This window comes from Pezoporus flaviventris, unplaced genomic scaffold (genome assembly GCF_033815535.1).
Source record: "Pezoporus flaviventris isolate CSIRO_AGI_PZ_B2104156 unplaced genomic scaffold, CSIRO_AGI_Pfla_v1 ptg000009l, whole genome shotgun sequence".
NCBI classification, from domain to species: domain Eukaryota; kingdom Metazoa; phylum Chordata; class Aves; order Psittaciformes; family Psittacidae; genus Pezoporus; species Pezoporus flaviventris.
In genome coordinates, this window is record NW_026892557.1 from 5,314,335 (window position 1) to 5,341,359 (window position 27,025).

General features: G+C 41.5%; 1 protein-coding gene across 2 annotated transcripts in view; it reads right to left on the reverse strand.

The window, feature by feature from the left end:
• PLCH2 (phospholipase C eta 2) overlaps positions 1-27,025 on the reverse strand; it is a 69,822-nt gene that overhangs the window by 18,046 nt on the left and 24,751 nt on the right. For both annotated transcript variants that reach the window (XM_061450419.1, XM_061450418.1), the window contains exons 2-12: positions 15,532-15,678; positions 14,929-15,172; positions 14,232-14,361; positions 11,561-11,731; positions 9,412-9,505; positions 5,851-6,054; positions 5,376-5,496; positions 3,493-3,664; positions 3,135-3,242; positions 2,111-2,266; positions 173-265 (exon numbers count right to left, since the gene is read on the reverse strand). In XM_061450419.1, the coding sequence (XP_061306403.1) occupies positions 173-265; positions 2,111-2,266; positions 3,135-3,242; positions 3,493-3,664; positions 5,376-5,496; positions 5,851-6,054; positions 9,412-9,505; positions 11,561-11,731; positions 14,232-14,361; positions 14,929-15,172; positions 15,532-15,678 (1,640 nt within the window). The remainder of the gene's footprint in view (positions 1-172; positions 266-2,110; positions 2,267-3,134; positions 3,243-3,492; positions 3,665-5,375; positions 5,497-5,850; positions 6,055-9,411; positions 9,506-11,560; positions 11,732-14,231; positions 14,362-14,928; positions 15,173-15,531; positions 15,679-27,025) is intronic.

The following is a 27,025-nucleotide window of genomic DNA, read 5'->3' on the forward strand; positions in this document are numbered from 1 at the left end:
CAGTGTTATAACCAGAGGCAGTTATCCAGCCTCTCTATTTAAGTGAACAGTCTGATAGCAAGCCTCTGCCAGACAATGCAATTACAATGCTGTTCTCCACCCATGTGTGCAAAGACAAAACCTATCCAAGAATATAACATTTAGTGCAGACCAAAAGTACCAAGCGTCTCACCTTGCGCTTGGAAAAGCTGCCCATCAATGACCTGCCGTGCCTCTTACTGGTGCTGAAATCTTCCCCAGATTCCACATCATCCTCAAGTTTAGTCTAAAGCAATCAAACAGAAAGAATAGCATAGCAGGACAAAGAGAGTGCCAGACAGCATATCTGAACAACAGAACTGGACCAGGCTGATGCAGCCTTTAGTTTTGAACACAAGCTGAGTACAGGACTTCATACCCCAGCAATAACTGCCATCATTTTCATCCATGGGAACTTCCAGAGCAGACAGAAATCACACAAATACCTAATCCCAACTTCATTTTCATCCAGGCAGAGCCTGAATGCCCCCATACCACGTACAACCACTGACCCCCAACTGGTTTGTAGCTTAACATTTGGAAAGCATAGTTTAACAGGACTTACTGCTGGCAATTACAGTTCCGGTAGGATACTCCATGGTAAGAAAGAAGAAATATTCTCGTAATCCCTAAAAATGTATATACATCCTTGGTGCCTCTAGTTTTAATACGACCTTGCAGTTTCATTGCTTTCTAGACTAATACAACACAGACTGTTCTGGTTAACACCTACACAAAAGGATTCTTGAAGAGCATCTTACAAGAATAACCACCTCATGTGAATCAATAGGCTTGAAAGTAGCTACAGAACTCATGCCATAGAAAGTTTTGGGAGGCTGGTTTCAGTTCTCATCTAGTTTTAAACCCTAGTTAGTACCTCTGCTTATTATTGACAGATCTCCAAGAGTTTTCATTTGCATGCAACATTCTTCCTAAGCTTTTTGGGGCTTATTACAAATTCTAAGACAAAGCCTCAAGTTCTTGAAGTGGAGCTGTGGGCTGAGCACATTTTTATAAATAAGCATTAGTGTAAAATTAAAATGCAAATGTAGATGCGCAGAACATAGAGAACGGAGGGGGGAAAGCCCAACTTTCCTGTGCACTTTGTGTAATGGAAAATAAACTTCTTCCTGTTAAGAAGTCATTTCATGTGCACATTTCATGCTCCAAATGCTGTGTGAGCAAGAAAAAAAGCTTTGTGTATCTGACAGTGATGTTCACCTGGCATCAGCAGTAACAGAATGAATTCAGCTGTGAATCCCAAGTCAGCAGTATAGGATTTATTTAGTAAGCTAATAAAACACAACAAATGGAAATGCTAAACACCTCTTTCTCTCAAGTCACTGCTGAAAGTTACTGCAGTTTGGATTTCAGTTTGTATCTTGAACGACTGCTATATTTCATTATTCACCTGCAACAACAGAGTACCCCTTTGCATCAAGTGTGAATCATAAAACCAGATAAAATTAAAATCTCATGATCAGCAAATGAAAAAGAAGCTTCCACTATGTGGACATAAGTGTAAAAAGTATTCTTCCTTATCTCATAGCTTCTGTAAGCAACACAAGGCGTTAATAAGATGTCAGGACAAAACAGTACAGAAAATATTAAAGAAGGGAACGTGTTTTCTCACATATTGAAATAGCCAAATAAGCTATGGTCAGAGCAGCCATCCAGGAATGAAAACGTAGCTTCAAAATCCCAGGGCTGCCTAAGTCTGACTGGGGACACGGACCTGGGTCTCCCACATCCCTGGAAAACATTTTGGACATCTGGTCATGTTGTATTATCCGCGTTAACCTAGAGGGGTCCTAATGGCAAACAGACTCCACAAAAATCATTGTGGGACTCACACTATCATGCATTCAGGGAAATGCTGAGCATTCTTTAGTTTCATTAGTTCTAGTTAGAGCTGCAGATAGGCAAACTGAGCTATCTTTACCAGGGAGTCCCAAAACAGATTTAAAGCCCAACTGCAGACATCCACCTATGAAAGAACAAGCATTATTGTTATGAAACAATAACACGATGTAGCTACAGAGACAAACAGAACAACAATCAGGTCCACTGAAGTACAATAAAACATGTTCACCTTCTTACTGTCTGATTTTAGGCCAGTCTTTCCTGATGGTAGAGTGGCAACTGTAAAATTGTTTGGATCTTCACAGTCACGGATTTTGGATTCTTTTATCAGTGAGTCAAGCTTTTTCTTTGCTATATTCTCCACTCTTTTCCTGTTAGTAGATGCCTATAAACAAAACAGAATCATGAAATCAAGTAGTGATGAAGAAAGTCTTAGCAATTCCAGCCAGGATTAATGCAAGCTAAAATGTTGCATGCAAGAAAAAAAAAAGAGAATAAAAAAAGAGGTTCTTCATGTGCATAATGTGAAGCAGGTACCTGCAGGTTGGTATTAGACTTAATGTAAGGTATGGAAGCATAGGAGACCCTGAAGCAGGTGTTAGATCTAAACAGATTATCTGAAGTGATGAGAGAGTAAGACTAATTAATACAGTTCTAATTTAATATTTTAAAAACCCCAAATTAGTTTTCCCCTTTGGTAGACTTATTCACAAAGAAGTTTCTTTTTCAGTTTTAGATGAAAATCCATAACACAAAATGAGGGAAGGCCCTAAGGACTGAAAAAGCAATCTTGTTTCAAGGCAATCTGGTTCATGCTATTAAATGGTTTTGCTGTGCATTTTATCTTGTTTCTGTGAGATGCAATGTCACTTGCCAAAAGATTAAAGTGACAAAATATTTAACCTGTTAAAAGGATGAAAAAGAAGGCAATTTCAGATGGAGGCAAGCAGAGTTTAACATGTTCTCCTTCTTATCATCTCCTTGCAGTGAAAATCAATTAAACCCAGCATTCAGCAAGCCAAAGGGGTGCTCTGCAACAATGACCATAATTTGGCGTAAGCAGAACTTTTTCCTTTCTTTTTTTTGCATTTGAGGGGAAGAAGAACCCCATGAAGGTTTAGAACCTAAAAGACTTGGCAATGAATCCCAAGGATTAGACCACATCCACATTCTAAAGAGCTCATACAAGGTTTCTTCTCAGTGGGATGGGAAAACCTGACTTATATTTACATTCAAATGGTTACTTAACTTACATCTCCATTCATTAGTTTACAGTCATCATCAATCTCATCAGCACTGTCCTCATCAGAAACTTCACCCTCCTCTGCATCATCACTGATGTTGGATGGAAGTTTCTTCCCCTACAAGATAGTGATTACACAGGCAGGTTAGCGTGCAGCTCTTGCTAGCACACAAGAAAAGAAAAAGTATTGCAAGCATGTAACCAGGCTCTTATTGATTGAGAAAGCATTTGTTCAGGACCTTAAGCACCAGGTCCTTAAAGACTGCTTTTTGTAAACTGATTTATGTTAGGGTATAAGCAAAAAGCAAGCAGAAACCATAATCATCACAAAGAAAAAGAGGGATGGAACAAATGAAGCAGGTTTTTACCTTAACCAGTATCTTTCCTTTAAGACTTGCTGGTGAAGGGAGAGTGGTAGAATCATCATTATGCACAGAAGACAGATCCAGTTTGTCTCCCAGGATTTCTGTAAGATACTGAGCCATCTTCTTCTGCTGAATGACACTGCAATGGTTCTCAATTGACAAAATAACAGGGTACCTGGCAGAGACATAAGCAAGTATCATCAACTGCAAATTTAGCTTTTATAGCATTAAGATGATAAGGGTTATTTCTCTCCGAGCCATTTCTGTAACCGGCATCACCACCAATTATGCCATTCATGAGGAAAACTTGAACAGCCAGTGCCTTCAACTCTCCTTCACAATCCATGCTTCAGCCCTTCTGTACTCTCACAGGTAAAAGTAAATAAAGGCTCCAAGGACTGAACCCAAAGGGGCTTTGTCTTTACCTTCCCACTTCCAACAACCAAGTGATAAACCTTCTGTTAGCTCTTGCCCGGAAACTTCTCTAGCTGGCAACAGAGCATTGCCATACAAACAAGGCTGCAATAAAGCCTCTTCTAAAAGACAGGAAGTATTATTTCTAGGTCTAGTTTTATCATTGCCATTTATTATTGATTTTCCAAGCCTGAGGCTAAAAAGTAACAATGCCTGGTTGTTTGAAAGGCATCAAGACAGGAATTGTTGAACATCCAGTGCGGTTGGTGTCATATAAAAGCACACTGAAGATGGATTGCTGTTTAGAGATGATGTACTTCTAGGATGAGCACAAAAGTCAGCATACAGTGCATTTTGTAGGGCTGAATTATAAGGGATTCATTAACTAAAAACTGATTATGAATAAAAGATGGCTGTCCTGACATCTGCCTCCCGTTAGCTCCTCATCAGGAAGAAAGAGGCTTCCAAGAGAGACAATGCCTGCAGGACACAACTTCCCAGCTGATGACTATGCTTGAATTCCTAGCTCTGCCTGAAGACAGCTCCTAAGCTGTCTCTCCCAGCCTAGCCTGGAAACGCAAACATCTGCAGGTCTCGTGTATATTTCATTCAGTACTAAACTCTGACTGAGCATCAATACCCATAAGGAAAAATCCCCACCACAAATAGTTAAGTAGTAACATCTTCCCATTGGACCTTTCTGTAAAGCTTTTCTGAACTGCAACAATTCCAGAAGTTCACGTATTCTGCTGGCCAGCTTTCCTGCCCTTTATTTGCCATCTCTTCAGGCAAACTCCAAAGATTTCAGGCTCACGGGAAATTTACCCAGGGTGAAATTTCAGAGCAAGCTCAGCTTTATTAATGAAGACAGATGGGCTGCTCTGGGGAAGCTTTTACACACATAAATTCATTTATCTTGAAAAAAACAGAACTAACTGGTTTGACACCCCTATTTTGACTCTGAGGAGGAGGAGGACAGTACTGCCAAGGTACATGAAGCTTCCCACTGCATAATTCTCTGATTTCTTGAGCAATATACAGGTAGGGAAAATAACCTATTTCTGTTGAACAGTCAGCTTTCTCCACAGCTGGGCTCCTGTCCCTTTGCTCTCTGACTTACTCCCTGTCCCTGAAGCAACCTAATGTAACCGTGGCATCACTTGAGTGCACATGAAGAGAGAGATGTGGTTAAACTGTCAGCCTTTCACTACATCATTCACTGTCAAAACATGTTGATCCTCGGGTCTACAAATGGGATAAAGACAGCCCTACATCTATGTACAGAATGTCCCTACTCAGACAGTTGTGCCTTGGTTACTCCTTTCTGAAGGCTTTCTCCCCACAATAAAGTACTCAGAATTCTGGCATATGCAGGAACAGGTCAGATTTTCACCATCTGCCTTTAGGAGGATGCCAGGGAACACTCCAGTTCACAGTCCTCAGACTCTCAAGTTGGCACACTGTATACATACTCATTCTTGATAAAGGCATATTTGTTGATAGTTTCAATCACATCTTTGAAGAGAATTTTGGAAGTCAAAGTGTATCCATGGTGGACAATTGGTTCACCGTCTGGCCCGTCCCAGCAGTCAACTGTAGAACAGAAACAATGACACCCATCAGACACTTTCTTTACTTTCCTGATCAGAAATATCTGCTCTCCTCTCGTGTAGCAGGAATTCTGCTGTATTTACCAGTTTGGTTGTCATACACTTGGCTAGAAAGTACAGACACCAAGAGAGTCTCCTGAACGTTAGTACTCAGTCTACAAAATATGCCACGATCAAGAAAATTTGTCAATTATATGGCAAGATCATTCTGTTATTCCACTTTACTTGGCTTTTTCTTCTACCCAATTACCACATCTTCTGCAGAAGTCGTGAGTCTTCCTTTACAGAGGAGAGACAAAACTATGGAGGCTACTACTACTTCCTTTTTGATGCTTACCTTCTACGCACCGACAGCCAGACTGCAGCACCCATGCATACATGTCCACCCTAGACTGGGACATCAGCTGATCTCCCATGAGGTAGGTATTATGTGAAGAGGTAATGAAATAGTGACTCAATGGATAACTCATGTCCTGATTCACGTGGTAGTGTTCTGGGTTGAATATGTCCCCTGATGGACTCCGCATGTAATTGGTGAAACCTGTAAACAAACAATACCATAAATAATACGGTTTTGTCCTTTTTGTTGCTATGGCCTTCCTGAAAGCAGCCAAAAAATGCATCCTACATTCACCGACACAGTCATGAACATGTAAGATAAATAAATAAAACATCCCCACTGTCACAACAACCAACAGCAATTATTGCTTTCAAGAAATTTTAGTTGCTTTGTACCTTTTCCTCCTCTGCCTTCTCCGAAATAAATATATCTACTTAATACAAACCTGACATTTGAGGCTTATAATTTTTGTCAAAAGACTCTGCTGGGACATTAAGTCGCATGGTATATAAAAGCCTCCAGAGAGCTGCAGTCATATCCTGCCATTGCTCCTCAGTGAAATGAGTTGGAAGATACATGGTGTTGCACTACCTAGAGACAGTTTCTAGTGGCACAACACAGTTTGAAGCAAGGGAGATGCTTTCCTCTCCTCTATTTCTCCTGAAAATACCAGAAGAATGTCAACACACACAGGCTTGTGCAAGCAACAGTCTCTACTGCTGATATGACACCACATGCACAAACATGTACATGGATGGGAGAGATCTGCAGTGCTGCATCCCTGCCACTTTGTGAGGCTGAGGTTCACTCCAGACTTACATCAAAATATCAATTCTCTGTAGTACTTGGGTGATGTGACCAGAAGAATTTATTTGCTGAAGTAGTGGGATGCAGACAACATCCCCTGCACTTGTGTATTGCAATCATTGCCCTTGTTCGGAAGGAAAGTGTTAGCAAGTAATGGTTTTTATCTTTGTATGAAATTGCTGCTCTCTCAGGTCACCAGCACACATTTGTGCACATATTCACAGACACCTTCACAAGACAAACATCAAAAACTGTACCTTCCATTTCAAGTCTCCCTAAAATCCTTTTAACTTGCCACCAATGAAAGACTACGGTTTCCACCCAGCTCCTGGCTGGAACAGCTACTGACAGTGATGATGCCTTATTCAAAAGGTCTTTGCTTCAAGACTTCTAATTCTCCTGACATTTCACTCATTATTCCATAAATAACACAGTGCCTTTATAAAAATTCTGCCAAACTTCTAAAGGTCTTAACGCCCTTTCTGTGACTGTGACAGACTGGTGCTTTGTTTCACTAAAGGCAAAAGAACGCCAGTCCTCAAAATCAGTCTGGTCTACAGAGCAAAGGGAAATTGAGCTTCAATAGAGTCTAAGATAAAATGTCCTTTATGATGGTTCTTATAGGCTTTATATTTCATGGTGATGAAAGTTTTATTAAAGGAAAAGAGATGATAAATACAAAGAGCAGCCAAAACTTTTTTAATGGTATTTGAGTCTCTGGAGGCACATATCAACTAGCAAACCTGTTATATAGCTAGAATAGGAACAAAAGAGTAACCAAGTCAGAGCAGATACCATGAAAAATGGATAGGGCACAGTGTGTAGCAGCAAACATATGGCTGATCACTCTTGGCAAATCAGTCATTTCATCTCACTACAAACCATCAGCTACTACAAGACTAACTCCACACAGCACTGTTAATGCCCCTGAAACAACACCAGTGTTTGCTTTAAGCATTTGTGAAGTTATAATACCAAAATTGATATTTGAGTTCACAGTAACTGGATCTATCAGCCTTTGGATGAAGAAACATGAATGAATCAAGACATTCTTGGCAGTGTTAACTGTAGATCTCTGGTATTCCCCCACTCAGGAAAAGCACGCAAACATAGTGGTCTGTTCTGATCAACAGAGGAAGGTAAGAGGGGTTTTGCAGGACTATGTTGAGTGAATTGGCACAGGCCAGTCCAAGGTGCTCCATGACAAAAGCCATCACAGCTGAGGAAGCAAGGCAATACAGACACATGAATGGGTATGAACAGGTCAAGAACACTGTTCTATTACTTTACTACTAGTGAAGTGCTGCCATGTGTGGCCAGGATGCTCCTGTCTGGTCTCTACCCATGTAAGGAATAAACACAGAGCTTCAGTTTCCATAGCTGCTGTATCTCAGCCTCCCCAGGTAACACTTGATTTAGAATACCAGAGGGATCTAAAGTCAGCTCCCCAGTCACTTCTGTTCAGATGTTGTTATCATACACTGCATTAGTTGAGCTCTTGACTAGGTATGTTCTGCTCTGTTGCACTTCCAGCAAGACACTGAAGTGGTTAAAGTCCCCCATACAAGGAGCAGAGCCTGTTAATGGGAAGCTTTTTCCAGCTCTTTCAAAACAACCTCATCTCCTACCTCCTCCTGACCAAGAGACCTGTAACTGACACCCAGCAGAATGTCACCCATTAGAGAGCCGGGCTGCTCTCTAATCCTAACTCGTAAACTCTCCATTGTTTAACCACCCATTCTTAGATCAGGCTAGTTTTTAAAAGGTTTTCTTTCCAGTATGGAAAGCTACAGCTGTTTGAAGCCTAGCCTTGCTTTCCTAGCTATGAGGAAGGCAAGATAATGAACCTGACTATTCATTATTTATGTGACTGCCACTGAGTGTAGAGCACCAGAAAATAAAAGCATGAATATGTCAACTGTCACACTCACTTGGCATTGGAATAAGCTTTAAAATAAATAGAAAATTTAGTCTGAAAGTAGAACAGACCTGAATCCATCCTAAACAACCCTCACTGCATGACATTTCTTACACTCTTACACAATGTAAGAGAAACTATCCACTTCCTTATGCAGTAAACCAAACTGAACTTATATTTTGCCACCTTTCTCTGTGACCACACACTCACAGAAATGGATAAGACAACTTTTGCACAGTATCTAATTCCTGAGGCATGTACTCTGCCCTTGGAGTCGATAAGATCTAGCAGACAGTTTGCTACTTGGGGGAAAGGATTTAGAATCAGTGCTCAGAATAACAGCTACCATCATTATGGCACAGCATCATTGAATTCAGAGTGAAGGCTCTAGCAGCAGAGGTCATGAAAGCATGCTTCAGGACAAATTTCATCTATCGTCTCACTTCACATGTTTATTCTGGATCAGATCACTCCTCTGATTAAAACTTAAAGGGTTTCCAAAAATACCTGCAGGAATGATGTAACTCAATTCTACTGTATTTTCCAAAAGCACAAACACAGACACATCTGGCTCCAGCTCACCTTTAATGACTGCTGTGCTGCTTCACAATATGTACCTTTAAAAACAAGACTTCCAAAGAGTAGCAATTTCCCTTTAGGTTCCTCAGCAAACAATAGGCACTTAACAAGGTACTGAACAGCATACTCTGTACAACCTGAATTCTATATATACAACAGAATTCTATGACTAAATACTCTGCAAATGGATGCAATATTCTCATAGGCATTGAACAGTTGCCTCTTCCCTACAAAAGCTATGCCTGCCCGCTTACCATCAATCCCCAGAGCTCCCTCCTTCTTGTTCTCCAGGCACGGTTCAAACTTGTTGATGATCTCCAGGCAGTGCTCTTTAGTCACATTTGTCATCTGTAAAAGTAGCAAAAATGGTGTTAAGTGGTAATCACAGCTTCGCTGGGCTCTTGTCTCTGTATACAGTTCAGCAGCTGACCAGATTACACACAGTGGTAGTAGGGATTTCCAGTTACCCAGTGTGATTCTCACTCCTGTCAATCAGTGTCAGGTCAGATAAGAACTAGTCTGCTCTGGGGAATGTTTCTGCCCTATTGGCAGCTGCCTGATCTCGGCCAATACAGAGTTCTGCTTTGTAGGTCAAAGCTGGTTAGAGTGTAATTAGGCACCCAGAGCATCCAAACAGAATGAGCTTTGTCCCAAACCAATGGGATTTCTTCTCTTGTAGGATTAAAGGATTAGTTTGCATTATCAAGGGCGTTTTACTTTGAAATAAACAAGAAAACGGCTCATCTCTATGCAGCAGACAGAAAAATCAGTTAGTGGCAGGGTAACAGAGAATCAGAAAGCTCTATGAGGAAATCTGCTAACTTCAATGTTATTTTGCATTCTCAACTGAAAATGACAGAGCACAAAGGGAAATATATGTTTCCAAGTGCTGTCATTTATTAAGAAAGGGCCATTTATAATAAGCTGTAGCATTTTTTGCCTTGCAAGTTTTCCATAGTTCAGTTTTAACACTATTATTTAATATTCCTCTTTACTGTAGATTTATCCTATAATTATTATTCCTGCTATTATTTAATATTCCTACCCTCAGTGGTCCAGCAAATCTTTTCCATTAAATGCTGTACAGGACACATGAAAATACAGCCCTTGTCACCAGAGCGGATTGCCAATAAAGTGACCAAGTCAATGACTGTTTTGGAAACACAGAATCTTTGCCCAGGGGGGAATGAAACCACCAGCATCTCTGCAACCAGATCACTGCCTCTTCTGGGGGTCATTTAAAACCTAATAAATACGAGTGAAATAAATAAGAGGAAGAAAAAATCCTAACCCTGTCTTTGCCCATACGCTACTGGTTTGCTGGGTTCAGAAGTTAAAGCTCTGGCAACAGAAAGCTTTTCTCGTGGAGCTTCAAAGCACAGAATGAACATTTGTTTCCCATGTACATATGGTATGAGTAAGGGCAGCACTAGACAAGAGAGAGAAGCCCCACAGGCCTGAGTTGTCCACGTCAGTGATTAGCTAATCCCAGTGTGGTGTGTTCGTTTTCCTCTCACCATCTGGAGGATCACTTGACCAATGAAATGGAAACACACCCCACTAATCTAATACCATAATTGCCAGAGAGGTGGCTTTTTATTCATTCATTTTTTGGACAATGTTTGAAACTGATGGAGATTCATGACTTAGAGACATGCAGTTACAAAAGAGGTCGCGGGAGGAAAAAGGCAAAGACGAGTCAATGCATTTGTTCCTGCACTGACTGCATCTTGCTGCCCTATCATTTTTTCTCTCTTCAGAGCCTTCCACAAGTTTCTAGATGAAAGATATTAGGATCATTCAGGGACCCCAGGAAGTCATTCAGCTCAAAATCCTGCCCCAGGCAGGGTCAATGATAAGGTCATATCAGTTACTTTACAGCAAAAACAGTATTTAAGACCCTCTCCAGCAACGGAGCTAAAGCACTATGAGACAAGGGAATATGTGCTACTACAGATACCCAGAAAACTGTCCCAGACATTAATAATCCTCCCAACAGCTCTTTAAAAATTAATCTTACACTTTACAAACTGAGGTAGTGTGACAAAGCAATTCAATGTCTTATCATGGACTGCGCAGTGAGTCAAAAGCAGAGCCAGAAACACTAGTACTGAATACTGGGAAAAGACAGATATGGATAGGATTGTCCTAAAATAACACATGAAAAAGAAAGAAACTGTAGAGACTATATTCAGTAGCACAACAAAAGAGCTTACAGAAAAGAAGAGGTAGTGAGAGCAAGCAGATTCAAGAAATAGTCAGGCCAGATGAAAATCAAGAGGCATCCAGCTGTCTATTTGTCATGTGCATGACAACAAAGCTCCCACCCTTTAGAAGGTGATGCATCCCCATGGGCAGCAGAACGGCATGAGGGCTGCAGTGCTTCTCCTGGCTTGGCCCTACCTTCTGTTCAGTCTCCAGAAAGCGTCTCAGGTCATCTGCATCTAGGTGGTCCTTGTGGTTACTGTAGGTGAGCATCAGCAGGTAGAGATCACGGCGCGTCGACATCATCTTATAGAAGGCGCAGAACTCATCGAAGCCCAGAGTGCCCTGGTTATCATCTGTGTCAGCCTCCTGCATTGCACAGCAATAAGGCAATGAGATCCCAGCAATAGCCAGAACAAACCTTAAATAAACAAACTCCTGCACGGGAATAAAGCAACATGGAAATTAAATGCAGGATAATAGCACCTGACCCAGCCACTTTCTGTATGACCTCCTAGAATAGAGTGATTTACCAGGCTGATGCTTTGCCATGTGAATGCTTTGCACAGCTTTCCCCTTTGAACCTCTTGAATGTATGCATTAGTGCACGAGCCAAGAAATAACTTTCATTGTTCCACTGGGAACTCTGCTTGAAAGATTTCTTCTACCTATGGCAACAAAGTAAGACAGCATAGAAAGAATGTGCATGCGCCTGGCAGAATTACCCACCCATGTTTTCTTGAAAAGATCATTACAACTCAAGTCATCTTGAAATTAATTTTATATCCAGGATTTGGGAGGCTAATAAGATCTGCAAGAATACTAATTTTGCAAGTAAAGAAATAATCATCAGTCAATGACACAATATCCTCTAGTATATCTACCCCTACAGTATGTATGTTTCTTGGTTTTTTACTTTTTGGGCTAGGTGTCCCAGCCTGTGACCTGAACCACTCTCAGCTGTATCAGCAGCGTTACTTAGTGCTACTGTGTTTGCACACAGTGGAGAAAGAATTTCTTCCCTGAAATCTTGTGATTGTCTGATCATGATAAGCTCTACTCAATGATATAACTACCTGGAGAAGAGATTATGAATTTACTGTGTTTCCAAAAAACCTGTTCCTAAAACCATGAAAAAAATGAATGAAAAACTCTGCCAGGGGGGAAGTATGAAAAAGGAAAACTGCACTGTTTCATGTAAAAAAGCTTATCCAGCACTCCCCACTTCGTTCTGAGTAAAAGAGTGGTCAGTTTATTGCTTTGCTCACCTTCACTGCGAACACGTTTAAGCCCATTTAAGGCCACAACATTGAAAAATAAATAAATGAGACAAGCTTTTACCAAATCTTCATGGTTTTCACTGAATTTCCTTCACAAACTGTCATGCGCATGCACTGTATCGGTTGAGGAAAAACTCCCTTAACCATGGACAGCAGCAAGAACAGCCTTCACAAAGCACTTCTGATCTGGCAAGCTGACATCCATTCAGTTACTTGCCCAAGACCAAAGTACTGCCCCAACTCTGTAATGTATTGTAATGCACCCCCAGGGATTGTTAAAGCCTTACACAAACAGCCTCCTCTTCCCTTGTTCCAGGACTTGCTCCCTACTTGAATTAACAGTCAAGGAAACTTTCTTCGAGACCTACATCTAATCTACTCTATTATATCTTTAAATACTTGGTGTAGCTATTTCATTAACCAAGAGATTTGATTTTTAATTTCAAGGCTGTTTAATATTCTAAGCTATCAAATAGCAATTGTATTTTCAGTTGAGGTCAGCTCAGTTTCAATTATGGATTGCATGTGGAAAAAAGAAACCTATTCTTCTCTGTTAATGGCATTTCTAAAGCACCCCTATGTGTAACAATGGTTGTTGATTACAAGCAGTAAAACCAGAACACAGCATACAGTAACTGCAGGGTTTTTTCCCCAGGAAATACTTCCCCAGCCTCTTTTATCCAGTTCACATCAAACCTAACGGCTCATCCTGGAAAGAGTCACTTTAATCTACACATTTTAATGAGTTTTTAAATTCAGTTCTTCGGTGAATTACTGAGCATTCATAAGTTCAGTGTTTGCTGGTATGAAAGAAAAAGATAAAAAGAAGTGATGAGTGAACCCCTCAGATTTCTCTGGCTGTACATGCATGATTCCCAAAGGGGTTTGAGCCTGGAATCTGTCCCAGAACTGAATTACTGAGAATCCAGTGATTCCCAGGCATGACTTTGCAAAAACATGAAGCAGTGCTGAGATGTCCCTGACTCAGGATAGTGCAAAACTCAAGGCAGCTCCCTATGCTCAGAACTGTTGATTCAACTTGTGCTTAGGTTCTTCACACAACAGACTTTCGGGTTACAAAAGTACACACAACACATCTCCGTGGTTCAGCTGCCCAGTAAATTGGGTCAAGGTCAGCAGAATGCAATGGCATTCAAACAGCTGATAGCAGTGCAAAACCCATGACAGATACAGAAGTCTCCATGCTAGGTATTTTATAGGTGCCAGTTACTGAAGGATTCTAGATACTTAGATAATATTTACTAGAGAAAAGGTAATCAGAGGAGGAAATGTGACTGAGATTCAGATCAAGAAGTTTAGCAAAGAAGCAATCTCTGTACTGTGTGTCTTGATGTTATGCAACACCAGAAGGTACCTGATGTAATGACTTTTGCTATGAATATCATTTATCTATGATGTGTTTCTGGAGCTCTTTTCAATTTACCAAATGGACTAGTGAGGTATCTTTCAGCAGAGTGGAAACAAAACAGCTGCTGAAGTATTTACAATCTCTCCTATTAGGTTCAATGTGAAATCTCCAGCAACTGAAACCTTGTTCTTTTAGAAACCAATACATTTTTATTTCTTACCTTAAACATTTGCTTGACTTTCTGTCGGGGTAGGTTCACATTCAGCTTGTGCATTAGCTGGAGCACTTCATTAATACTCAGACTGCCATCACCATTCTTATCTGCCTCATCAAACGTCTGCTTCAACCACATTGAACAGGAGTTAAGGAACAGCATGGAACAGTAACGGCTATTACTGATGTAATAATAGTAAAGGATATTATGTATATATGATATTTTCCATGTTAGGAAAGACTGGGTATTATACTGGGGATGAAAGGGAGTTTACAGTAATATATAATTCTACTCATGCTATTTCAGTAACAGTTTCCAGACTTGCTATGCTCAACACGCAACACATGCTATCGACCCATACTATATAGCACAGAAGAGCTAACTTCTGAGAGAGCTGCAAAGCTGCATCACACTTTGTCCTGTAGAACCAAGTGAAACAGACACCTTAACACAGGGAGTAACGGATGAAAGAATATACCTGTATGGTTTTCAGTTCACTCCAGTCATTCACCTCCAAATCTTGCCCAGAACAATCCTCTTCAAGGACTCCTCTGTCTCTGGAAACAGGGAATATAACGGGAACCACTTTGAAGCTTTGAGCCTAGTGCTTACTTTCAGCAAAACAAATACTTGAAGGAATCCCTATGCTATTGATAACTCTCCACCCCCAGGAATTACTCTCAGATAGCATTAAGAAGGATATTGGTCTCTGGTCCTTTGGCGTTTTGAGAGGCTGTCTTCATCACTGATCCCTGCCATCAGGTATTTTAGCCCTGTGATCCAGGTGCGTGCTTCCTCTCCACTGGAAGATACCAGGTCCAGAGATTCCATATGGTCTCCATAGTAGATACTGAAGCAGCAGTTGGGATCAAAACTGCCATCAGCATAGCGCTGAAAGATCTCTGACTGCTTCCCCTCGCAAACCTCCTGAATAGAGTCGATGGAAACTAGAATGACAAAAGCATGTAGTTCATCAATGAGTGTGTGCCAGCCCTTGGCCACAGGGTGTGTTTATCCTGTAGAGAAACCCTGCAGAGAAAGGGCCCAAACCAAACACTGCAAGGTCCCCAGCTCACACATGTTTGGCCTGCAACTCAGTACTACTACTACAGTATTGCAACCTGCAGAGCTGACAACAACCACTTCATCTTCAGAAAGTAATAATCATAAGATCATTTACTACCCTTTACATTCAAATACAACAATCTTCTTGGTCACCTATCAATGAGCTAAATAATTCCTGCTTGCTTGGTTGTAGGAGGGCAAGACCCTAGGAGGAATCAGAAGTTCTGGGGCTGAAACTCACTTTTGGCTTTCTCATTCTTCCGAGAGGGTCTCCAGCGAATACACGACTTGTGCTCATCCAGGTAATAGAAGCGGACCAGCCCTTTGGAACTGCCACGGAGCTTGATCATTTGGGTACCAGTTTGCATGGAACTCATACATCTTTCCACTGCAGAGAGAAATGAAGTGATATCAGTAAGTCAAGCTATTAGCAACACACTTATTTGAGGGGATTTAGCTGAATGAATAAGATCTACCTTCTGATCACACTCTAAATCAAGCTACTGTCAAGTATCAGTTACTAGAATAAGCACAAGGAAATTCAGACAATATTCCTAAATCGATAGGTAACACCTTAGTTGACTGGCAGTATTCCTGCAAAAGGAAAGCAGATTTGGGCACCATGTCTGCACATGTATGTGTACTGAAACACGCACCCTGGCCTGTCTGTGTGACTGGAGGCTTAGAGCACTAGAGAGGGGCAGGAAAACCTGCAGGAAGAACTCAGTGGTACTTCTATCAAAGAAAAAAGCAAACCTTTTTGTTCTGAGGTTTTTCACCGCATGGAAATGAGCGGAGCACACTGATGGAAGACAAGTCTGACTGCTACCTACCATTGTTCAGGTACCTGCTTTAAGGATTCATTTCTATGCATCAAACAAAAACCTCTCAATCTTGCAATGAATCATGTTTTTGAAGAAATAGCTGCTAACTTCAGGCTGGAGTTTTCTTTGTGCTTACATAACATTTTACACTTCAATAGAACCTTTTTGCAGAATTCAGCTGAGGTTCAGCTCTCTTCTGATCTAATGAGTTGCCTCAATTTGCATCTGGACAAAACAGAGTCATGGAGAGCAGATGGATCTCTGTACTGCAGCAAAAAGCAGTGTCAGAGCAGAGCAGGAGAGAGGAGCAAAGAACACTCAGTTCTGCACTTGTGTTCTTACAAAGTGACACTGGACTGACGCAGAGAAAAGGCTCAAAGTGATGTTTCATGGCTCATGGTAACATTTACAGTTTCTATTAAAAGTCTGAATGTAATGATAAATAACAAAACTATGCAAATCATAAATCCCTACAACTTGTCCTGCTACAGGAATACAAAATAAGGGCCCAATTTCCTGCTTATTGTTAGAAAGATGTTCTAGTGCCTGTTAATTAATGATTCCTGGCTCAGCAGCATTATTGTCCTTTAGGAGTTTCTGGGTTTGATGTATGCGTGTGAAGGAGTGGGAGTATTTCAGCATGTGGGGATGAAAAGAAGTTAGAAGGATTGAGTCACAGAGTATTTTTATACGGGGACCAGCTTTGTCAAAAGCTTCACGTCCCAGGTTCAGCACAGCTCCTGGTTATGTTGTACCACACTGACCCTCCCCAGCCTCTTTGGAGAAGTCAGGCTCAGCTCTGGCCTGATAACAGACCCTGACAAAGATGCATCCTGACTGTGCGCTTCAAAACAACCCCTCTTCAAACACTGTGAGGAGAGAGAAAGAGATTTCAGAGGCTTATTTCTCTCCAGGGCCTCCAGAAGACACAACATGTTTGTTGAAAGCCCTCCAGCACACGTGCGCTGTAAGGGCAAGCTGTTCCCTTAAAATACCACCAAACCACAACAGCTTTCCCCCATGCAGACGAGGACTCCCACACTTATCCTGCACCCAGCACTGCCAATCCATTGAAGAGATAATACTTGCTACGGGTTTTAAAAGTCTCACTGGAAATGGTTTTGCAGCTATAAGTGGCTCATCAATAGGTAAAGCAAAGAACTGACTGGCTCCAAGTATTCCTGCCAGGAACATTATGAATCATAGAATGGTTTGTACATGGACTATCATAGACTCATAGAATGGTTTGGGTTGGAAGAATCAATTTCAGTTCAGAGAGGAGGCATCAAATCCTTTAAAAAAATGAATATATAATAACAGCATACACATGTTCCCTCTGTACAATCCATCCAGTAGAGCTGTGAGAATTCTGTTCAAATGAGAGGTCTTGAAATCAGAAGATATTCTGAAAATTCAGCTGATGCCTGTGAGCTCAGGGAATCCCCACGGCAGCTCATGGGACCACTTAACAAGGGCTCCCAGAGTGTCACTTCTGACCCTGAAGACATCCGCTCAAGTAAGGGTCTTATTACAAAGTTTTTACATTAATTTCTGGCTACAGCACCCTGGGTTTGTTCCTTGTTCTTTGAAAAAGAAAATGTCTGTGTAATTCTGCCAGCCACGGCAGGGATGGCATTTGCTGCACCCGAAAGATAATGTGAATAGGACAAAAAAGTGCTTATAAGGCAGCAGGCAATTCTGGCCAAGGCCACTGAGGGTTTCCTCACTGGACATGAGTGGCTCAGGAAGCCAGCTATTAAAATGCAGTTAAATAGAAGAGGAAACATCTCATTTCTATAGCAAACTCCAACTGGGTTTGTTGCGCTTATTACCTGCTTAAAAGCAAGGCTGCTACAAAGCAAAAAGGGACCCTGCTCAGCTGGCTGGTGAAGCTTTAGAACTTTGCCATTCTATATCACTATTTAGAAAACAACCTCTCAAGAGTCCAGTGACCTATTGTGGAAGAAGACATCAGAGATGCTTCTAAACACTCATTTCAGAGTGAAAGCTACAAATCCTGCATGAAAAAATCAAAAAGGTAAGAGGCGTACAAATCCTGGTAGATAGCAAGGCTTTCCTACTGATGGCACGGAGAGGGAGATTGATTCTATCTCTGCAATAGAACATGTCTAAAGATCTGCACAAGTCAAAGTGTACAGCTTTGCATTTGCTTTTCCAGAATAATATAAAGAAATCAGTAATGGAATTATAACTGAGAAGTTCTTGAAGACCGAGAGAATTGCAGGAGCAACCATGCAACATAATGTAGGACTAGGGCTGTGGCTCAAGTTCTTCCTTCTTTTCTGCCCCACACCCCCTCCCCCCCCCCCCCAACACACTACTGCTGGACAAAGCTGTCACTAAATAACGGCTCAACACAACAGCTTTCAAGGTGATAGCATCACGCTCAGTGCAGTGGCAGGTATCCAGCCTGCATCTTACCAACATGGCCCATTTTCCATCTTGGAGAAGCTACAATGCTGCCACCAACCCAGAAAAACTCTTCAGCCAGACGGGCCACTGAGAACTTATTCTGAAGCAAGGGAGTGTTTGAGGCATCCATATCTGAGACAAAGAGCAGCTTCAGAACTGAACGCAAGCAAGCACCGATGGCCTTAGTAGATATCAAGGTTCTTCAGGACACATTTTCAATGTAATAGCATAAAAATATTAGCAGGAAAATCCAAGATAATCGGTGATTTCCAAAATCCAGTGGTATTTTCAGATTGTTACAGAGATGTTTCACAGTAAATTTAGGCCTTCTTCCAGATTTAGTCCAGATTTAGGATATTAAAATCCTAACAAATTCCTTTTTGTTCTCTATGTGTCTATTTTTGAGGACTGGGTGGGTTTCAGTTCCGTATTTTCAAGAAGACACATGACGGCACATGAGGCAGTATGACAGGTAAACGAATCCATTTCTGGACAGAAAGGCTGCCCCATGATATCCTTTGTCAGTTGCTACTTTACCAGCTGCTGGGCATACACCAAGACATCACACCGATTTACAGTTGTTGGCTTTTCCATGGTGCTTTCTCCTTCCAACATAGAGGTACCTCTTCTATATGATTACCAACAGATTTGCAAGTCCCACTCTTGCTGAGGGCTCTGCTTGCTCGTCAAAACCAAGCAACAATATCCACTGCAGTAAGGAAGCGCAAAGTTAGTAGCACAATCCATTCCTCCCCCTGCACTCCTAAGCCAGCCTTGCCTTTCACTGCGAATCTGTCCGGGTGCTGAAGCTCTTCAGTCTCTTTCCAAGTCTGAATAAAAGGAACCACATTTTCTTCTCTTACAGCTCTTCAAAATCTCCCTGTGTCAGTCTTCACCTTCTCTCAGAAGGTTCTCCTCAGTATTTTAATGGACATGCCTGCCAAAAGGCAGAATCTTTCTCCCTAGGCAGTAAAAACTAGATGCGACACAAACACAGCAACACATGTTTGCTTCCAATCCTAAATCCATCATACGCACTAATCCTAAAGCTGGGGTTCTGCCCTATCCAGTCAAGGGATTTGGGTGACACATTACAGCTGTAGGGGAAGAAAAAAAAAAGGAGGTTTAAAAAAAGTGCTTTCTTCTTCACCTCTGTTGGCAGCATCTTTCCATCTCTCAGCCTGTTTAGGAAGGTCTTTGCAAACTGACACAACCCCACAGAAGATGCCTGCTTTAGGACACATCCAGGCAGCTACCCTGTACAGAACAAATGCTGCACAGAGAGACCAGGAACGCAGAGGGTGCTCAAAATATGACAGAGATAAAAGCAGGTAAGGATTAATGTTTAAAAAGCTCTAAGTCACTGCCTCATTCCATTTGAAATGCACCCTTTAAACTCCAAACACAGAAATCTGTCCTTTATGTTATCGCAACACTTAATCTACATCAAGTTGCAAGCACAATATACAATCGCTCTTGCCATCTGTGATCCATACAAGGAGCCTAATATGCTTCTAGCTTGATGAGCTAAACACAAATTGCCCGTTTAAAAACACATTCATTAAGTGCTTCCTACTCCTCCTTTCAGTTTAAAAAAGCTTTTGACTAGTTAAATCTAGAGATGATTCACTCTCAGTGTTGTTTATTTCACCACCTCTGCCCAGAGTTCTTCTGTTAGGCTGGACCCAGAATTTAACCGATTCTCCAAAGCAAACCCAAACTGGGTCTGTGCTAAGGGTCAGCGGTGGCAATAATGCTGCATGCACTCTTGTCACATTCTGCTCTTTATTCAAACACTTCAGGAATAGCCTTCCCCTGTCCTAAGGCATCTTTCAAGAGTAATTTAATGAGAAGACTGCAAACTAATTGTCATCAGAGAAAGAACAACTTCTTCTGTAAAGAAACACATATTCGTACAACAGAAAACTGCTCCACAGAAGGCAAGAACCCATTGAGTGTTGTTCTGAAAATCCTAATCCTTCTGTCTGATGAAGACCTAGCACAGGCCACAACAAGACCTGAGAAATGTGAGCTTCATTGCCTGCTCTACTGCATGCTCTGGATTTCTTAGATACATCAGTAAACTTCTTTGTGGTTAATTGCCATGCCATAAAAAGAACATCTTAAATGGGAAGGATGACATTGTTGTACCTCATAAGGGAGGAGATACCACTAAACTTAAAGGCAACAGAGTTAAGGCAGAGTTTTGCAATAAACCAGAAGTATTGCGGTGGTTTAGCTCCCTTTTGTTTCCTCTTGCAACATTAATCAGGACAATTACTCGCAGTCTCTCAGGTTGTACATGCACCAAAATCTCAGCAGCTGGCACTCTGTGTGCTGGGCACCAAAGGCACTCCTTTTACAATTCAAAAATGGATTCTGTGAAGACATCCTAGATTCTGCATTAACTATTTATGTGTTATCAACCTGGGGATAAAGGGAAGAAGGAGAAAAAGAGTGAAACCTAACTCTTATTACAGTACTGCCCAAGGTATTAGTTTCACAGTTCAGAACTAGAATTCTGCATAAGGAGGACTCTGAATGTGGATTCAGTTTTATTCAAGGACAGAGAAATGTCAGTGATTTATAGCACCAGAAAAGAAGAACTAATTCAATGTTCAAGTTAAAGTTAGATCTGCAACCCAAATCCCACCCAGAGAAGGTTAATTTAAGTCCTTTTACTTGGCACTATCAATCCATCCTCCAGGCCTCTTAAGAAAATGATCACAAACAGAATCGTTCCAAAAGCCCCTCTATTCCCTGGTTGTGCTGGATAGTAAGTAACAGTGTGGGAAAGCAACAGGAAATAACAAAGGGTTAAATGTGACATAATCCCTCTCCCAACTCTTAAGCTACTCAGCTGAGTACTTAGGACATAAGCCTATTGAAATGGGTTTCTATTCTTGTCTCACTGGACATCCTCAGAAAAGCCTTGCTCACCTGACACAACATGCAGATTACACACTTCTTTCTTTCCCTGGCACTTCAGAAACTTACTGTTCTGAGTGTAACAAAGGCTTTCCATGCCACAGAAAGCTTTTGAAAAAAGCAAGGTCTGAGTCTGCAGGCTGGCCCTGGCTCAGCTAAGAGCAGAACTTGGAACACTTGGCAAACAATGCTAGAAAATGACAAGTCTGGAGAAGGAAGAAACTCACTTCAAGACCGGTGGAAAAGCCAGAGTCTACCATATGGAGAAAGAGCATCTTGCAGAAGAGACAGGAGCACAGCATATACATGGTTTGGAAGATGGGAGAAAAAACTGTAAAAGGGAGATCCTACTGAGACCAATGGGTTTATCATTAATGCAATCCATCAGGGGGATGACAGCCTTCTAATACACCTGCTTTACTGCTGAGGGAAGGAGAAAGTGTTAATAATGATTTCATACAGAGGGAAACAGCAGTAGCACTCAAGAAAAGACAAAACTAAACATTTCAATGCAGGAAACTTCACTATATGGGCCAGACTCTGCCTCTCATTTGTCTTCTGCACATCAGGACTCAAGCAGAAGACAAAGCAAAGACCCAGCACCAGAGGTAGAAAAGGCTCGAGTGTTGCAAGAAGCTTGAGCATGTCAGGTAACAGCATGCTACTGCTACAGCTAGCTGCTACTCTGCAGCTCACTGCCAGTTGAAGATAGCACAGAAAATACCTCAGATGTACTTTATAAACTGATTTTAGTTTAAAGTTCGTATTTTGATTGCCACAGACATCAAATATTCCAGCCCTGATACTGTAACTGACCTGTAAACCCACAAGGATTACACTTGTAACTTTACAGCTCTGAATTCCATGTATCCTCACATGAACGCACTGCAGACCCACTTTACCAGATTAACAAACTAACCTCATCACAAAGGCTGATTCTAAACCACTTAGCAGCACATGGGCATCTATTAACTTTAATACAGGTATCGCTATATCTGCCTTCCTACCCAGGGAAATCTTGCTCCTGATGGCTGTAGAATAAAAAGAAGTGATTGCCAACCCACAGCATGGGTCATAAAAGAAGGAAACAAAAGGTTCTAATGTCATCAGGCACACTGCTGTTGTGGGTACGCTTGCTCTCTCTCACTTACTTTTATCCTCCCCATTGCACATTTACCTGCAAACACCAGTCAAAAAGCCCTGGAAAACCAGCAGAAATTACAGGTACAGCCACAACTCTTGATACCCATAGAGCTTCCTATGAGTTACCAGGACTGTTACTGTCTTCTGAAGTACTAAATGCTGAGAGTTTTCCAAGGAAAATAACAAAAGCAAAGAAACCTCACTGAAAGGCACATCACTAAATACATTTGCATTACAGTAAAGGTTCAAAATCCAACATACATAAGCACGAACAGCAGGAACACACAAAGCTTGACTTGATGAACCAAAGTCATGCTGCTCATTCACTGCTTCTAAACGTGTGATTTATGCTTCTTCCCTTTCCCCCAGAAATGCTGCTTCCTGAAGAGCTGAAGTAGCCTAATCTACACAGCAAGACCAGTTAACTCAGCTTCAGTTTCTCCTCTGCTGGAACCATATGCCTTCGGGTTCACATTGCTCTCTCTTCTTTTACTGCTGTGTGTCCATATGCAAGAGCTGTTTCTGGTATAAACTCTTACCAAAAAGAGGGAGATGGACAGTATATGCTGAAGAGTGTTACATTTTCTATCACTGTCTGACAACTAAAAACTTCTGCATTACTTATATTAAGAATTCCCAAAATAAATCACTTTTAGATGGTTTTGGTAACTCCCATGGAAGGCAAAAATCCAGCTGCATGGAGAGCTACGACCAAATTGCCCGCACTCACTTCACGGGCTCAGAAAGGCCGGAGCACTGGCTGGGCCGCAGCATTATCCCAAATGCCTGTAAGCTGCCTTTCCCTTAATTCTAACACACCGCACTCTGCTGACCTTTGGCGCGGACCCTGCAGGGCTATAGCCTACCACAGGCTGCAGGACCATCTGGACAGCAACTCTAAGCACAGTAATCCACACTCGAGATTAGAGCCACGCATCTCGCCTGTGGCAGTGGAAGCTGGGTTAGTAACTGGCTTCTGCTTCGCACCCCCATGCTCCAGAGCTCAGTGTTTTTACACTGGCTCCGAATATACTCAAGTTATTCAGTTTGACTGAAACACATCTGTCTTCAGTATGCACCAATCTACGAGGCCACTAATTCCACTGGGAGAAGCAGGAATGACTCCAACATTGCATGTCCCAGTGCACCCTCTCAATACTGGAATTCCCAGCAGGTAAGCCCCAAGACAGCTGCTTTAGCTGAGCAACCACACACAGGAATGTTTCCAGGGCTTTCCAAAACTGTTGAGAAAGTTGCATTATTAAAATGAGCAGACCCTGAAATCCCTTAAATTACTTTATTCCCACAAAGGAATATTTGTGGAACTGGGATCCATTAGCAGCGACAGCACAAACGTAACTCCAACAATTAGTCTGCCTCCTTCCACGATGCAGAGTTCTCCTGAGCTCCTCGGAAACAAATGAGGCAATTATTTTAATGAAGTGAGAACTGGCTCTGTGTTTTGAGGCCTGGAGTAGGTTTTGCATTAAGGAAGACTGTGTCTTTAATAAACACAATCAGATTTGTGTGTCAAGCTTCCTCAGTGAAACTGTAGGAATATTATTAACCCTTGTCCACTTCAGACGTGTACCATCTTGGAGATGTGTCTATAGTTTCTGCCTTCAGTGATTAAAATATAATAACAGTAGCTAGCTCCTGACCTCTACTAAGAATTCTGATGCTGGTTTTGGCAAAGGAAATCCCATTTCCAAGATACCTACAGTAAAAAGGAATTCAAGCTATCTGAACCTTTTTCCTTGCAAAGCTGTAGTAATGCAATTTTGTTGACTGTAGAAAATGTCAGCATAAAATAAAGATTTTAAGACTCTAAATGTAGCTCTAAGGTCACCTTGTTTCCAACCTCTGACTTGCATAAGAAAATGTCCCTACACACTTAATTGAAGTGAGACTGTAAACTCTTTATATTTAAAGATCTTTCAGCACTTTGCCATCTGTTCTGTGACACGGGTTATAAAAACTGACAGGGAGATTAAGGCAGGTTGGGAGGGAAGAAATCCGTCAGTATGATTGAATGCCTTCTATGAAAACACCTCTAAAATTCAAAAATCTGCAGCAAAACAAGACACTGAGAGACACTGAGAAGAGTCATCTCCTGCTCCTAAATGCATCACCACAAATTGATTTTAACTCACAACTCTGCTTCCGTATTTGGGGTGAATTCTAATACATCCTACCTGTAACAGACTCAGAACTCTTCTGGACCTTCCTTTTGTGCCATGTACCATTTAAAATATGTGAGAGGCTTCTTATTTCTTCACATATATACCAAATACATACAGCTTCATGAAAAGGGGACCTGAGCTGCACCGTCTCCAGGAATAACCCAGTGTCTGCCTTCCCAGTTACACGGCGAGTGCAGGCTACTGAATGGAATCCACAGCAGGGTCAATGACTGCAAGTCACTGCAGCTTATTGCCTCATTTTTTTCAAGTCTTGGATGCAATATAGCCGGGGTAAAAGCCCAGGAAGTAAAGTAATTGCTTCTGGGTTCCTAGAGGAAAACTATTTCCATGTCGATAGGGTCTCCAATATCCACCTCGGTTTGAAACAAAGTCTGACCGATTCACTTCCCCCAGGGTTTAGAGCCAGAAGACAAGCAGCGATTTGAGGGCTGCTAAGAGGCTCAGCTTGCTGGCTGCACTGTGAAACAGGCTCTCTGGAAAATATTGTACAGAGATCCACATCTAACAGTGCTTCTGACAGAGCTGGTCCACATTCCTTCTGTGTCAGGCCACATCACACCGTAGAATTTAGTTGCTCTCTGCCACATTAATGCCTTTAGACCTGCAGAGGCCAATCCTGATGATCCCTCCTTCTGTAATTCCCTAAAATGGGAAAGCTTTCCCTTTTAGCTGAACCAAAGTCACATCCATCAAACAAATTATTCTATCTAGGGAGAGAAGGTATATGAATTAAAGACTCCACATGGAAGGTGTCAGGTTTAAGTTGTGCTCTCAGCATCGACACAGAATTTTCTTTGCAGTCTTCTCTTTTTCACTCAAGCTGAAGATGAGGCATCTTTAACCACCTGTAACTGAAGGCAGAACAGCAAAAAAAGGTGTGCAACATCAATAGGCACGAAGCTGCAGAAACAGAATACCTGTGTATGGATTTTTCTTTGGTGACCTACATTTCAAGAATAATCACTGTGATTATATCAGCTCCTCAGCAGAAGACTTTTAAAGAACCCTTGCACATAATGAAACAGAAATAGCACCCAAGAAGGTGGATCATACCTGTGTAAAGCAGTTTAATTATAAGCCATGTTAGTATTCGGAACTTAAAAAGCAAATTCTGGCTCCTGTTTTCTGCCATTTGCTTTCAATTCATCAGAACACTCACAGTGACAACAGGACAAAGAAAATAATTTTGATAGAAAATCTCAAAAACTATAACTGGAAAGTAAAACCATAATCAATCAACAGACTCCAGAACAGGGACCTTTACAAGCTGATCCTCAGAGTGTCAATTATTTCACAACTAAAATCCTTCTGGAATTCAGACAGAAAGAACGGTGGGGACATATTTGAAGGAAACACCAACTGTCAGTTGCCGAGTATAAAAAGCAGCATCAAATGCATCATCTCTTCTCCCTCACTTAATTCCCACCTGCATCACACCAGCGTAACACAAGGACAGGGCAACAACTCTGACTGAATTGAGACAAAAGCCATGTCATTACTGATGCTTATGATCCACTACTTCATGGTTTCCACCATTACCCTGCAGTGGGGTTTGAGCTGCTGTTGCTATGGGACAATACAGAAGTGGTTAAAGTAAAATAAAGCCATACTGTGGTGGTAGTGGCCATGAAAATAGCTGTTTCAGTGAATTTGTTTTGCTACAGTTTCCATGCCTGTCAAAAGAAAGGATCCATCGTGATTTATGCTTTACGTTGCTCTCACCATGATGTTTGACCTGAGAAGACCTTGCAAGATGCCACAACTGCCAGATGTAAAAATTATGTGAAGCACATCAAGAAATAAACAGCACTGTGCTGTAGGTTCCAGACCTATGCTTGCCAAGCACTTCATCTCCATCATCATGCCCTAACAAGGACTTCTACTCTCCTACATCTTACTGAAGATAAAACCTGCTTTTATGTGTATACCAAGGACAACGCAATTTCTCAACTGAGAAATCAATTTACAATCTCAAAAGTAGACAAGGATTCACAACAGCTTGGTGTACCTTTAAAGAAGTGGTATGTTCTTCCTTATAGAAGGTTTCCTTTTATATGATGAAGGCCTCTAATTAGTTGGATTAAAAAACCCAAACAAACCACAGCAAGAAGAAGATAGTTATGCATAGAATATTGTATGCAATTTTTCTTCTAAGCAGTTCCTGTGAAATGAACCAATTCCTGCAACACAAATATGTGTTCAA